We start from the raw sequence: 15,480 nt of genomic DNA on the forward strand, positions 1-15,480 counted from the left end.
TGAATGCTGGGAATTCACCCTGAGATTCCTGCTCAGCCAACAGGCACTTGTCTCACTCTGTGACCTAAGTGTAGAGAGAGGCTAAGTGTCCCTTCAAAGACACCAAATGCCATTCAGCAACTCAGTGACTCTGAGGACTGCTCTCTGTCTCAGGAACGGGAACTCCCCGCTGCCTGCCACCTTCTGCCTTTAGTCAGACTAGAAGTGCCAATTCCAGGACTATGACTTGTTTGTTTGGTTTGGGTTTTTTTGGCTGTTGTTGTTGTTGTTGGTTTTTTTTTTTCATGACAGGGTCTCTCTGTGTAGTCCATTCTGTAGACCAGGCTGGCCTTGAACTTACAGAGATCCACCTGTCTCTCACTCCCAAGGGCTGGGATCAAAGGCATATGGCACCACCACCACCCAGTTGGACCATGACTTAAAATGGCCCAGGCTAGTCTCAGACTCCTATGTAGCTAAGAATTGCACTTGGTTTTCCTGCTTCTGCCTCTCCAGTGTTGGGACTGCAGGCCTGCTGTGTAGGCCAGGCTTATGCAGATGCAAGCCAGGGCTTTGAGCATGCTCAGCAAACAATCTGTCAGCCGAACTACATCTCTAACTCTCGAACCATGATTTCTGAAACACCAGAGCACAGGGCTCTAAACCTGGCTAATGCCCAGGGAGGGACCCCATCCCATGTCACAATCATAACTCTGATTATGGGCATCCATTGAGTCCCAGCAAACGCCTTCCTGGTCTTTTAGGAAAACCTCAGAATTCCCATTCAACAGCAGCAGAAATGGCTGTTGATGCTGCTTGCATTTGACATATTTGTGGATGTCACTAAATCATCCAGCAAATGAGTAATTCTCTCAGGTCACGAGGCCTAGAGTTTTCTTCATATACGTCTATTTTTATTTTTATTTATTTATTATTTTGTTGTTATTTTTGTTTTTGAGACAGGGTCCCACTCTATAGGCCAGGCTGTCCTGGCACTCACTATGTAAAGCAGGTTAAACTCCAACTCAATTCAATCCTCCTGCCTCAGCCTCTCAAGTGCTGTGATTAAAGACATGAACTCACAGCGATCTGCCTGCCTCTGCCTCTTGAGTACTGGGATTAAAGGTATGTGCCACCACCACCCGGCTCCAGCTATGCTTAATAAATAATAATAATAATAATAATAATAATAATAATAATAATAATAATAATAATAATAATACAGAAGCCCTTAGTGCTGCCTTCCTCCTGCCATCCTGACTCCACCTTGTACTAACAGAGACTCAGGCTTCCACAGTGCTCCTGGGGCCCTCTGACCATGGCTGACTTGACTTAGCTCATAATAACACTGGTCCCAACTTACCAGGAGAGGCAGTCCTTGAGGGAATTGTAGTACGGGAACCGGGACACCACACACACTGCAAAGGGGACAAAGCGTCTAGCTGAGCTCATGCTGGGCTCCCAGTGGGTCTTGCCATTGTAGAAACAATATTCATCCTGGACAAAGAGCAACAAGGTCACGTCACCTCCTGTGCTGAACAGTACAGGCCCAGGCTGACAGCAGTTGGCATCTCATACAGAAACAGCACATAAGGAAGGGCCTCCCTCCAACAGCTCTGGCCTTCCAACCCATGTAGGTGGGCCTCGCAAAGGGTCACGCCATGCAGCACTGTGCTTTCAGGAGCAAGGACCAGGTAGTCTCACCCTGGAGGCCTCCAGCCTTGGGATGAACAGGGGCATATTACTAGGACACAAAGGCACACACGACTCAGCTCTCAGTGACAGACTCCATTCCAAGTGGACCAGCCCCAGGCAGATCCACAACCTGGAGTGTACACAGGACAAATCCAGACACGGAGAAGCAGCTGAAGAGTTGCTGGGGGATCGGGGACGGAGGTGGCAGCGAGAGCTGGCTGAAAATGAGCTAGGAGATGAAAATGACCTGGAGGTTGCACACAGTGGGACCACAGAGCCTCAGAGCCACACACGGTACAGTGGCTGAAAAAGTAGCAGAGGTATTGTCATACCACAAGAAACAATGTTAGAAAGGGCCCACCCTAAGCTCAGAGGACAGCAACAGGTCCACCTACGTACGTGCAGGGGTCGGTAGTACTGGGCAACCACACCGTAGGTTCTGTTTCCACAGACATCCGTGAGCACCAGGAAATGGATGTAGTCCTCTTTTGGTTCTGAAGCCACGCACACACCCCCTACAGGAAGATCAGAAAGAAGGGGGGGGGGTGGCGGGAAAGCCAGTTCAGGTGGCTGCGGTGTGCATGCATCAAAGGCCTAGGTAACCCATGAGCCAGTGTGGGGATCACGCTTGTCCTAGTCACCACTAGGAGCTTTGATGCTCTTGGGCCTGTTGCAGCCAACTCCCCGCTCCCGAACGTCCCTAAGCTGCCCCTTCTGTCACAACCCCTCCACTAGATGCATGTGGTGCAGCATCATGAACACCACAGCAGGCTAACCCGTGCCTGTTTCTCAGTCATGGCTCCCGTGACCAGGAAAGGGCAGCAGGCATGAGGGGGAACGAAAGACAAATCCTCATCCAGCCCTTGGGCTGAGTGTGCCACACCAGCACTGGATGCTGCTTAAGGCTGGCAGACACACAAGCACTCTCATCTGGCACTGGTGAGCTCAGAGATCAACAGCAACCTGTTCCTCTCATTTTAGTAAACAGGAAGCAGGGGACAGAGAGGAAGGTGCAGAGCCACCCTCTGGGCCTCTCTGGCTTTAACTTCCCCCAGACAAATAGACCGACTTCCAGGTGCCACGAGTGATGTCTGTGATCCCGGAAGCTGGAGGATTGAGTTCCAGCTAGCCTAGGCTACAGTGCAAGATCCTGACTCAAAAAACACTGACAAGAAAGAAAGAAAGAAGAAACCCAGTTCCATTATCCAACCCCAGCGAAACTCAAGGTCCTCTTGTCCCCAGTGTGGCTGTCTCTGGAGCAGAATACCCAGTAAGGAGCCAGCACAAGGCCACCGCAGACAGCATACCTGGGAAGCACAGCTGGGGCAGGGCAAGGAGGTCCACACCACCTGGGACGGTGACCTCCTCAGTGTCAGACCCCTTTGAGTCTCCAGGGTGGCTCTTCCAGGGTTCCATCCTGGGCTTGTCTCGCTTCTTCCGGAAGGAACGCCTCCTGGCTTTGTTGAGAGTGCTGCTGGCCCCAGCCACCCGGCCATCGTCTCTCATGGTGAAAGGGGGTACAAAAACAGAGAGCACTTCGGGAACAAGGGAAGAGGTGCTGTTCACTCCTCGCTTCTGGACAATCTAAGAAAGGGAAAAATAAGAGTCACTGTGCGAGCCGGGCGTGGTGGCGCACGCCTTTAATCCCAGCACTTGGGAGGCAGAGGCGGGCGGATCGCTGTGAGTTCGAGGCCAGCCTGGTCTACAAGGTGAGTCCAGGACAGGCACGGCTTACCACAGAGAAACCCTATCTCAAAAAAAAAACAAAAACAAAACAAAAAAACAAAACAAAACAAAAACCCTCCCAAACCAAAACCAATCAACCAACAAAACCAAAACCAAAAAAAAAAAAAAAAAAGAAGACAAAAACAAACAAAAGAGAATCACTGTGCGTGTAGCTGGAGAGATGGCACAGAGGGTAAAGTACTGTGGTACAAATACCCTCATAAAGGATGTCCCACCTGTAACCCCTGTAATCCCTCAAGAGAGGGCTCAAGACAGAGAGGGCAATCCCAGGACAAACTGGCTAGCCAGATTAGGTGACTTGGTGGGCTACAGGTTCAGCAGGAAATCCTGCCTCAGTAACTAAAGTGGAAAACAATCAAGAAAGATATTTAATATCAACCTCTGACCTCCATATGCATGACCTCCAGACACATGCAGACACAAACATGTTAACACAGCTAAATGCAGAAAGAAAAAAATTACTGCGTGTGTCCACCCCCCAATCCCCCAGCCCCCCTCCCCCCCACCCCCGTTCATGGCATCCTTCCTAGGTGGGTATCCTGTGCACATGTCTACTTCCGCTCCATGCTCACGGGCTCCAGAGGAAGAGCCCTGCCTCTTAAAGCTCAGGTCAGCAGATGACTCTTTGCAGAACTTCCCAGGCCCTACAATGTGCCCCAGAAGCTGAAAATTCAGAAGCAGCTTGTCCTGTTGGCACCGCACACCACAGTTCAGAGGCCAGTTCTGCGATGTACAGATATGAGTTGAAATGCTGGCTCTCCCCTGAGCTGCTGGAAGCAAGCCACATCTGCATTTCTCTCTCCCAACTGCTGTGCAGCAATCAGATGAGCATGTGGGTCAAAGTGCCCAGTCAGGGGGAAGCCCCCAGGAGTGTTCACGTGTGTCCTACACACAGAGGTGTGAGGGCAGACCCTGAGACGTTCTCAGCTTTGTAATACTGCACAAAGACCTGCGTTGGCATTATACCTTTCCGACATCCTGGGACGTCGCTCACATTGTACCCAGTCCCTGCAGGTCTGGGAAGATAAGCCGAGAAGTGGGCAAGGCCTTGATAGAGTACAGCGATAGATCGCTCTCCACTGGACACACGGTTCCCTGCAAACAGTAGAATTTGCACAGATAGTCCAAATTCTTTTAAACCCAAATCGGAAGGCTGTGGTGTAGCTCAGTGGTAGAGGGCTCATTTAATATGCCAAAGGCCTCGAGTTCCATCCCAGTACTGTACCAGGCAGTGGTGCACGCCTTTAATCCCAGTGCTCGGGAAGCAGAGGCAGGCGGATCTCTGTGAGTTCGAAGCCAGCCCGGTCTACAAAGTGAGTCCAGGACAGCCAAGGCTACACAGAGAGACCCTGTCTTGAAAAACCAAAAAGGAAGAAGATGATGAAGAAGAAGAAGAAGAAGATGAAGACAAAGAAGAAGAAGAAGAAGAAGCAGCAACAGCAGCAGCGGGAGAGGGAGGACTTACTGCACTGTCCCAAAAGAAATGGGATCATGACCAGCAAAAACAAAACAAAACAAAACAAAAACAAAAACAAAACCAGAACAACCACAACACAATATTTAGTAAAAGCCAGAGGACCGCCTGGGCATAGCGGAACAGATCTGTGAACCCAACATCTGGAAGTGAAGTAAGGAGGGCCAGAGTTCAAGGTCATTATCAGCAAGTTTAGGTCAGCTGAGCTAAGGGTCTCATAAGAAAATAAAAGAGTGGAACACAGGTGGGGGTGGGGCAAGATGCCTCAGCAGGTAACGGCGGTTGCCACCAAGGCTGAGGACCTAAGTCCCATCACTAGAACCCACATGGTAGAAGGAGACAACCAGTTCCCACACGTTGTCCTCTGACTTCCATACACACAGCATGACACTAAAATGTCCCCATACATGGCACACACACACACAAAACACATTTTAAAGTGAGGGTAAAGGGGAAACCAGAGGAAGGAATGAGAGCTCCCTCGGCACTAAAAGGTTGTTCCATGAGCAACACCTGTCAGGAAAGAGACTTAACTTACCATAGTCATTCAAGTTCTGCTACCAATATCTTCACCTTTGGGGAAAACAAATCTGTGGGACTGAAGATCAAAAAACAGACCATCTGGGGCTGGAGAGATGGCTCAGAGGTTAAGAGCACTGACTACTCTTCCAGAGGTCCTGAGTTCAATTCCCAGCAACCACATGGGGGCTTACAACTGTCTATAATGAGATCTGGTGCCCTCTTCTGGCCTGCAGGTGTACATGCGGGCAGAACACTATTACACATTTTATTTATATATATATTATATTATTTATATGTATTATACACAACTTATTTATTATTATGTTTTGCTTTTTGGTTTTTCGAGACAGGGTTTCTCTGTGTAGTCCTGGCTGTCCTGGACTCCCTTTGTTGACCAGGCTGGCCTCGAACTCACAGCAATCCACCTGCCTCTGCCCCCGAGTGCTGGAATTAAAGGCGTGCACCACCATGTCCAGCCCCAATAAAGAAATCTTAAAAGAAAAAAAAAAAAACCCAAAAACCTAAACAAACAAACAAAAATAGACCATCCATGCCTCCAGTCAGCAGAAAGTCTGCTGCCAAAGCCCTCAGGTCTGGTGTTAACTGAAAACCCAGTCCTCCACCTCTGCTTCCTTTAGAGCCAGTGACAAAGGGGAGTGTCCCCTACACTGGGAATCATCACAGTCGTCACCAGAGACTATGTTCTGGGACTCCTTTGATTCCAACCTCTCTCTGCTCACAGCTCCTGCCTGGCCAAGACTGGAGTCCTTGGGTCCAGACTCCAGGCTCCTGGGGTTCCCTCCATGTGAAGTTACATGCGCAGCAAAGGCAGACGGCTCATCAGCTCTAGCTCAGCTGTTCCAGCTGCCTGCCTGCACACCCTCTTAGGCTCAGGGATCCCTCTCAAGTTCAAGGCTACACGGCCAGTTTCCAAAAACCCTATCTTCCACCTACAACTCTTTCTTTTCTTTTAGCTGTTAAAGAACGGCTTTTATTAGGGGCGAGGAAATAACACACAGCAACAACACACAGAGAAAAGCAGAGGAGGGGGGACTAGGGAAGCCCAAGCCTCCATCTACGACTAAAGAGTCTGGGTTGTTGGATGTAGGGCTCCAGCCCTGTGGACCTCGCATCCTCTCCTCGAGCCATATGCAGACTCCACCTCGGCACCAGCCTGAGCAAGGCTCACTGCCATCCGTGGTACTTACTATTGTGATAAAACATCATGACCAAAGGGAGGAATGGGTTTATTTGGATTACACTAAGGACCACCAGCCCAAATATGGTACCACCCACAATGGGCTGAGCCCTCCCCCATCAATTACTAACTTAAGAAATGCCCTATAGGCTTGCCTACAGTCTGATCTTATAGAGGCATTTTTCTCTTTTTTCTTTTCTTTTCTTTCTTCTCTTTTTATTTTATTTTATTGTTGTTGTTGTTATTATTATTATTATTATTACTTTTTTTTTTGTTTTCTGTTTTTTGAGACAGGGTTTCTCTGTATAGCCTTGGCTGTCCTGGACTCAATTTGTAGACCAGGCTGGCCTCAAACTCACACAATCTACCTGCCTCTGTCTCCCAGAGTGCTGAGATTAAAGGCGTGCGCCACCATCCCCAGCTGATCATCTTTTTTTTTTAAGCCAATTAAAAAGCAAACCCAACAGCAGCCTAACCCACTGGGTCACAGATTTATTTCTAAGTCTTGTTACACAGCAGCATCGGTCCTCCCCGGAGGATCGGCTATTGCTAGAGAAATCAAATGAATTCACAGACATTCTTAATGTTCTTGAAGTGTGCTATCCAACACAGGCACAGCAGGAGGCCACTGAAATCTAAATGAATCAAAACTGAGCTGGATAGATGGTTCTACAGTTAAGAGCACTGGCTGCTCTTCCAGAACATCCAGGTTCAAATCTTGTAACTCACATGGTAGCTCACAACCAATTATAACTTCAGTCGCAGGGGAATCCAATGTTCTCTTCTGTCTTCTGCGGGCACTGCATGCATATGATAGACATACAAACATACATACATACATACAGGCAAAACACACATACACATTTTAAAAAAGGAACAAATAAGTATGGCTTTTAGTTTGTTTGGCTTAGTTTTTCGAGACAGGGTTTCTCAGTGTAGCCCTGGCTGTCCTGGAACTCACTCTGTAGACCAGGCTGGCCTTAAACTCAGAGATCTACCTGCCTCTGCCTCCCAAGTGCTGGGATTAGAGGCATTCTATAGAGAAATTTTAATCCAGCAACATGGCTGAGCCCAAACTGTGTATTTCCATAGCTTGGGTACACAGCTCCCATTTCTATCAATTCATTAGAGGAAATAAAAGTTACTTTTGCAGTATGCACCACCACCACCTAGCAAGAAAATATGATTTTTAGCTGGGCGTGATGGTGCATGCCTTAAATCCCAGCACTTGGGAGGCAGACGCAGGCGGATTGCTGTGAGTTCGAGGCCAGCCTGGTCTACAAAGTGAGCCCAGGACAGCCAGAGTGACATAGAAAGACCCTGTCTCAAAAAGAAAAAAAATTTTTTTAAATTAAAATAAATAATTGAAATGTAAAATGCAGTGTCCCTCAGCACACAAGCGATACTTTTGGGGTTCAGTGGCCACATAAGGCTAGAGAGTACAGGACTGGATGCTGCAGATGGGGAACACTGTGGTCATCCAGGAGGCTTTGCTGGTACTGCTGCCCACAGAACAGAAGGCCACATCACTGGTGTGGTGTTCAGAAGGCAGTGTGGGCACACCTCCCACCGTTGGATGAGTTTACAGTGAGTCCCCTCACATCTCAGCAACCAAAAAAGGAATCCACCCTCAGTGGGGAAAATCAAAACTAACCACATTGATTCACAGGGGGACTGGTCAACTCAGAAACACTTGACAGGATTTCCAACAAGTGATTAGTCCCCAACCCCACCTACAAAATAGAACAGAGTTAGGGCAACCTCTAAGAAATACGCAGGACACTATGTCTCTTGACCTTACATTGGAGATTTCTCCTACTTACAGCCTTCTGTTTTATGTGTCACCAAATAGGAATATTCAGACCACAGATAAACGGTAACTGTTTTTCGAAGCAGGGTCTCATGTAGCCCAGGCTGGCTTCTGAACCCACTATGTAGCCAAGGCTAGCCTCAGCACCATCCAGATCTTCCTGCTTCTGCTTAGCAAGGGCTAGGATCATAGGTTTGTGCCACCGTGCCCTAAAGGGTATTTTGTTTGTTTTGTTTTTTTGAAGACAGGATCTCTCTCTCTCTGTAGCCCCAGCTGACACACCTAGAAGCCACTCTGTAATCTAGGCTGCATCCAAATTCACAGTCATCCTCACTATTCCAAGGGTTAGGGTTCAGGAACAAGCCATAGTACCCAGCTAAACGCCAATTTAAAAAAGGTAAACCAAAAATTATTTTAAAACCTTGAACATGCAAAAGAGAATTGCTACAAAATTCAAACTAAATAAAATATATGCCCGTATGTCTATGCTAACTCTATCACTGGTGTTGATAGAAAGTGAAATTATCCCAAAAGTTTAGTCCACCTCTTAACTCTTTTTTCCCCCTAATCCTTGACTTTTTTCCCCCTTCCTCTCTTTGAAATTCCTAGCAGAAGCCAAGAGTACAGAATGAGGTAAACTAAAATAAAAACTTCTCCCTCTCACTTACCCTGGGGGATGCCACCACCTGCCTAATTCAGGAAAGTACCGCTGCTGTCAACACCCCAGTTGACTCAGCCAGTTCTCAAAGGCATATCTCACACCGAACAGGCAAGAAGTACACTGCAAGACCCAGGAAGCAACAACAGCTATGCCCAGAAGACCACAAGTGAAACCAGGTCATTTCCGATTCTAAGAAAAGGAAGGCAGCGTTGTTTGGTAAATTAGAGGCATAAAGACAGTGGAGCTGTACAGAGGGCACACTGGTATTAGAAGGGATGGGTTAGGGCTAGGAGTGAAAACTGTGGGAGGGACACTCCAAGTCATTTCCTTAGGGACGAATGCCACTTTCTGGTCACATTGGCTATGGAAGGAACTATCTAGGCTTTAACATCCATCTGGTTATTTTTACTAACGTTTAACTTTTCTTGGTGACGATGGTTTTGCCTCCGCTTTTCTCTGTCCTTGGATAGCAGCCAATCATCAAGTGATATGCATGCTTTTATGTTTTTTCCATGTTGTCTTGTGTAAACACTGAGATGATCTATCCAGACACCTAACTGGGGACACTAGGGAAATCTCTGGAGAAAATGACAGTTCACAATCATGCTGGGTCAAAAAAAAAAAAAAAGAGAGAGGCACCAATGGATTGGGAGAAAACAACCTGGGTTCCAGAATTAGGAAAAAAGGGGAAATACAGTACAGAAATAAGGAGAATGAAATGTTCACAGGTGCTGTCTTTCCAGAAACAGGGAGATGAACCTATCTTTGGCTGCTGGGCAGAGACGGAGGGAAGGGAGGAAGGGCGGCACTGCAAGTGGAGAATACAGTTATGCAGCAAGCCCCACTAAAGGTGGACTATTCAAAGTTGGTGGCTGATTCTAACGCCTGAAACCTCACTATTCAATACCGAGTACAGAAACCATTACTTAGTAGGCAGTGAAGCTCTGTGCAGTGAAGGGAATCATTTAGTTGCTGCTCAGAGAGAGGATCTTGTCTAGCTGACCGTGAACTCCAAGGGTCCCCGGCAGGCAGCACCTCCCCCCACCCCCAGATGGTGACATCCTGCAGGCAGAAACGCTTCGATGCACAGAAGCACGTCTGCCCCACCACAAGCACGATGTACAAGTCCAGTTGGTCCCCGCCCCGAGAGGTGGGTGGGCGCGGGGGGAGGGGGGAAGACGGCCGGCTGCCTACCTCCTCAGTCCTGAATTTGCTCTAATCCCGCACAGCTGGGACTTGACCCAGAGGCTTTAGCACCGCAGGAGTGCGTAGCCACGGAAGCAAGCTCCACTCACATCCCGCCGGCCCCCCTCCGAGCCTCAGTTTCCCCTCCAGCTTCTTACCTGCTCCAAGCCACGTAGGCTGTCCTGAGAAGCGCCCAGCAGCGCGCACAACTCCAGCAACCCGGAGGGCAGCAACAGGTGTCGCGAGGCGGGATCCGACATGACCTCCCCGCCACCCGCTTGGAGCACCGCGCTCCAAGCCCTCGGCTGCCGGGCCGCAACCCTGACTCAGATGGCGCCCGTGCCCACAACCCAGACCCCAAACGAGTGTCTCTGCCGTCGGGTCACGTCGGAGGCCGCCCAAGCCTCCGCACCTCCCTGGGGATGGGTGCCAGCGAGCCGCGTCCGCAGAGCGGGCGGGGCCTGGAGGTAGCGGGGCTTGTCCACAGGGAGGAGGGGTGTGGTCTGTGGGCTCCGGTGTGGGCGGACTTAGGGACGGGGCCTGACTAGCAAGAACGAGCCTTGTCTGTGATTTGGCAGGGGTAGAACTTTTCTGGGGGCGTTGCTAGCCGGACCTGCGTGGGTGGGGCTTCGTCGGGGGCGGGAACGACTCTGCCTGCCAGTGAACGCAGTCATTTCCTAAGCTGGACCTTGAGTCCGGCGCGTGCGCGTGCCCCTCCGTGGGCTCGGTCCCTCCTTCTGTCCCCTGGAATACAGGAAGGAATGGGCGGCATCCCCAGGTGCCCGGCCCACGTCATCCAGCCCCGGAGGCTCTTCTCCAGTGGTCCAGACCCACCCTGCAACTAGTAAGGGACGAAGGCCTGATCTCCTGCCACCACCAGGAAGCTCTCCTGTGCCAAGATGCGGAATGGACCTTGTGGACACCTGGACGAACCGTCGGGAAAGGAGTGTAAAGATCCACTCCTGATCAATAACTGCACGGTTAATCGCAGGCTGCCGCAGGAAATGGGGCAAGGTGGAAGATGCTGGAGGGAGCAGGGTCAGAGGCCTGTGGGACCTCTTAGCTCTAGGCTAGGTCTAACTTACTCTGTTGTCCCTGAACCTCCTCCAGCCTCAGACTGGATTTAGGGCAAAGCCCAACCCTCCTGCCTGGGCAGCTTGGTGCTTAGTCATCGACTCTGGAGGGAATTATGGTCCAGAATGGGCCTTTTCCTGGGCATCTTTAAATCCAAGGGGAAATGCGACCAAGGGACTTTTCCAGGAATATATATATTGCTTACTAGTAATGTTAAATATCTGTCATCAGCCTGGAGTGAAGGATCTGTAACTGAATAAGTCTTGGGAGCAAAACCTGGGCAGCCTGGCTGGGGAGGGAGGCAGAGGGGGATCGGGGCGGGACCTGGTAATCCTAGCAGGACTCAGAAGTAGCCTAACCATCCCATAGGCTGCCTGCCCCCATTCCTTGTCCAGGAACCCAGTCGGCTTGCTAATGACACTGACGTTAAGATTCTGCTCCTGTTTAATCTGACTCTTTGCACCAGCTCTCAGATGACCTGAGGGGCGAGCCTTACAGGGATCCATCAGCAATCCTGGGCCACACTGTAAGCAATCAAAATCTTGAGTTTGCAGGGCTCTGTCTGGCTGCTGCCTGTCTGGCCCCTGCTACTGTGCCAACTGTGTCAATGGTATGCGTGTAAGTGTGTAAGTGTGTGTGTGTGTGTGTGTGTGTGTGTGTGTGTGTGTGTGTGTAACGGGCAGACCCAGCATCCCTGAGCCTCTGCTTCCTGTTTGTGGGAACCCTGCAGGGTGGAGGCCAAGATTCAGTTGGCAAGGATCCTATAGAGCAAGTCTGATATCTACCCTGTTTCCTCCAAGAGATGGAAGGATTTGAGGGGGGGAGCTCCAGACCAGGGTGGAAAGTCCAGGGCCAGGCCCCACAGTTCCTCTTCTGTAAGCCTCTCTCATCCCATGCACGAGAGTCCAGCCACACAATCTCCCAGGGACCCTGGCTCTGTGCTCTTTTATTAAATCCCCCTAGGACCAGTGGGTTGCTCCTGTAATCCCAAGTCTGGAGGTGGAGGAGGGATCATAAATGAATTTCAGGCCAGCATAGGCTACACACTATGATCCTGCCTAAAAATAAATAAATAAAGTCCCCATGGCCCATGCTGCAGGTACTTTCCAAGTACCCACAAGAAACCTGACATGGGACTAGGGTTGTGGCTCCGTGGTAAAGCAAGAGTTGTGGCTCCGTGGTAAACCCCTTGCCTAGCATGTACCAGCACTACAAAACAAGAGTCCCTTTCTGTCCCCAGGTACTTTAGGGCACATGGGTTGTGGTGCTATACTATATACAAACATCTGAAAAATGGCCTAGACATGGCATTAAGAAATTCTTTTTTGTTTTTAAAGATTTTATTTATAATGCATACAGTGCTCCGCCTGCATGTGCACCTGCAGGCCAGAAAAGGGCATCAGATTTCATTATAGATGGTTGTGAGCCACCATGTGGTTGCTGGGAGTTGAACTCAGGACCTTTGGAAGAATAGCCAGTGCTCTTCACCTTTGAGTCATCTCTCCAGCCCTGGAGAATTAAGAAATTCTAATCAGGGCTGGAGAAATGGCTCAAAGGTGAAGAGCACTGGCTGCTTTTCTAGAGGTCCTGAGTTCAACTCCCAGCAACCACGTGATGGCTCACAACCATCTATAATGAGATCTGGTGCCCTCTTCTGGTGTGTAGTTGCACACACAGACTCAACATTGTATACATAATAAATAAATACATCTTTAAGAAATAAATAAATAAATAAATAAATAAATAAATTAGATTCAGCCAGGCAGCAATCCCAGCACTCAAGAAAGCAGAGGCAGACAATCTCTGTGAGTTTGAGGCCAGCCTGGTCTACAAAGTGAGTCCAGGACAGCCAAGGCTACACAGAGAAACCCTGTCTCGAAAAACCAAAAAAAAAAAAAAAAAAAAAGATTTGCTTGTTTTAGTCGGGAGGCGGTAGCACACACCTTTAATCCCAGCACTCAGGAGGCAGAGGCTGTGGGTTTGAAGCCAGCCTGGTGTACAGCTTGAGTTCCAGGACATTCTGGGCTACACAGAGAAACCCTGTCTTGAAAAGCCAAACACAAAAACAAACAAACAAACAAACAAAAAAACCTACCACAACAAAAAAAGATTTACTTATTTTGGAGCCAGGCACACGTCTTTAATCACTGCACTCAGAAGACAGAGGCAAATGGGTCTCTGTGAATTCAAGGCCATGCTGGCCTATATAGTGGGTTCCAGGACAGTCTGAACTCCATAGTAAGACCTTGTCTTAAACAAAACAAAACAAAACAAAGATGTACTTATTCTGGGGCTCAGCAGGTAAAAACACATACTGTTCTTCTAGAGGAAGGGAGCTCAAGGCCTACAGTTACATCAAGTGGTTCATAAGCACCTATGACCCCACCTTCACCGGGATCCAATTTCTCTGTCCTCTGTGGCACCTGCACTCACATGCATGTACTTCCACACATACACATACACATAATTAAAAATAATAAAAATTAAATTTAAAATGTTTTTTTATTTATTTATTGCATATGAGTGCTTTATCTGCAGAAGAGGATATCAGATTACATTATAGATGGTTGTGAGCCACCATGTGGTTGCTGGGAATTGAACTCAGGACCTCTAGGAAGAGCAGGCAGCGCTCTTAACCACTGAGCCATCTCTCCAGCCCCTTAAAATCTTTTTAAATGATTTACTTTTATGTTATGTGTATGAGTATTTTTTAATAAAAGATTTCTTATTAACTTTTTTTTGCGTATTGAGTGCTCTATCTGCATGTACACCTACATGCCAGAAGAGGGCACCAGATCTCATTATAGATGGTTGTGAGCCACCATGTGGTTGCTGGGAATTGAACTCAGGACCTCTGGAAGAGCAGACTGTGCTCTTATCCGCTGAGCCATCTCTCCAGTGTATGAGTATTTCACCTGCATGTATACTATGTGCCCTGCATGAGTGGAGATGCCCACGGAGGCCAGAAGAGGACACCAGATCCCCTGGAACTGGAGTTACACGTGTGGGTGCTGGGATCAAACCTGGATCCTCTGCAAGAATAGCAAGTGTCTGTCACCACTGAGCCATCTCTGCAGCCCTAATATTAAACTAGCACTGCTGGGGAGTGGTGGCACAGGCCCTTCATCCCCGCACTAGGCAACCAGAGACAAGTGAAGCTCTGTGATTTGAGGGCAGCTAGCTCTACAAAGTGAGTTCCATGACAGCCAAGGCTACATAGAGAAACTCTGTCTTTAAAATATAAACAAACAAGCAAATAAATAAATTACTATGGACATGGAAGAAAAAAAAATAAAGGTTTTTTTTGTTTGTTTGTTTTTGGTTTTGGTTTTTTGAGATAGGGTTTCTCTGTGTAGCCTTGGCTGCCCTGGACTCGCTTTGTAGACCAGGCTGGCCTTGAACTCACAGCGATCCGCCTGCCTCTGCCTCCCAAGTGCTGGGATTAAAGGAAAAATAAAGTATATTTAATAAAATAAAACCCCTACTAATTCCATCATATGCAATTTGACCTGACTCAAAAGTCTAGCGGTCGGTGGGGGAGGGGGAGGGGAGTTGGGGGGGAGGGGGGCAGTGGGGAGGAATGAGACATGTGAGGCTGCTGTGTGGTGCCTCTGTCCCCTCATTGCTAAGCATATATCCGAGAAGGAGTCCATATTTAGATTACATAACGAGTTCCAAGGACCTGAACAGACATTTCTGTGACACAGACACACACACTAGAGATGAGCAGTGATGGGCAGTCTGCGCCACCTTTCTATTCTTTAGGGGACAAAATATATCTCTCAAAGTTGGATTTTATAGTTTCATTTGGGGAAGAGGGCTATGGCTAGAATCCAGTGCCTTAGTATACGCTAGGGCAGCACTGTCCTGGACTCACTTTTTAACTCACAGCAATCCACCTGCCTCTGCCTCCCCAAGAGCTGGGATTAAAGGTGTGCACCACCATGCTTGGCTTGTTTTTAATTTAAAAAAAAAATTATTGGAGGCTGGAGAAATGGCTCAGAGGTTAAGGGCACTTAACCTCCAAAGGTCCTAAGTTCAATTCCCAGCTTGGGTATGGCTCTCATCTTATCCCATCATCAGAGAAAATAAAAACAACATTCATACCTCCCTCTGTTGAAAGATGATGGCTCACA

The 15,480-nt window shown here is 48.6% G+C and overlaps 1 protein-coding gene across 3 annotated transcripts in view; it reads right to left on the reverse strand.

The window, feature by feature from the left end:
- The window catches only part of DENND3 (DENN domain containing 3), a 56,996-nt gene extending 46,227 nt beyond the window's left edge, over nt 1–10,769 (reverse strand). For 2 of the 3 annotated variants that reach the window (XR_014783474.1, XM_084802999.1), the window contains exons 1-4: nt 10,429–10,767; nt 2,982–3,258; nt 2,074–2,189; nt 1,343–1,476 (exon numbers count right to left, since the gene is read on the reverse strand). Coding sequence is in view for 1 of the 3 variants with exons in the window: in XM_084802999.1 (XP_084659125.1) it covers nt 1,343–1,476; nt 2,074–2,189; nt 2,982–3,258; nt 10,429–10,530 (629 nt within the window). In the remaining 2 variants the exon portion in view is untranslated. Of the gene's footprint in view, nt 1–1,342; nt 1,477–2,073; nt 2,190–2,981; nt 3,259–10,428 lie in introns of all 3 variants that reach the window. The other variant, XR_014783475.1, reaches the window with a different exon arrangement.
- Between the last annotated feature and the right edge of the window lie 4,711 nt (nt 10,770–15,480).

Source organism: Acomys minous, assembly GCF_964271855.1.
Source record: "Acomys minous genome assembly, chromosome: 12".
NCBI classification, from domain to species: domain Eukaryota; kingdom Metazoa; phylum Chordata; class Mammalia; order Rodentia; family Muridae; genus Acomys; species Acomys minous.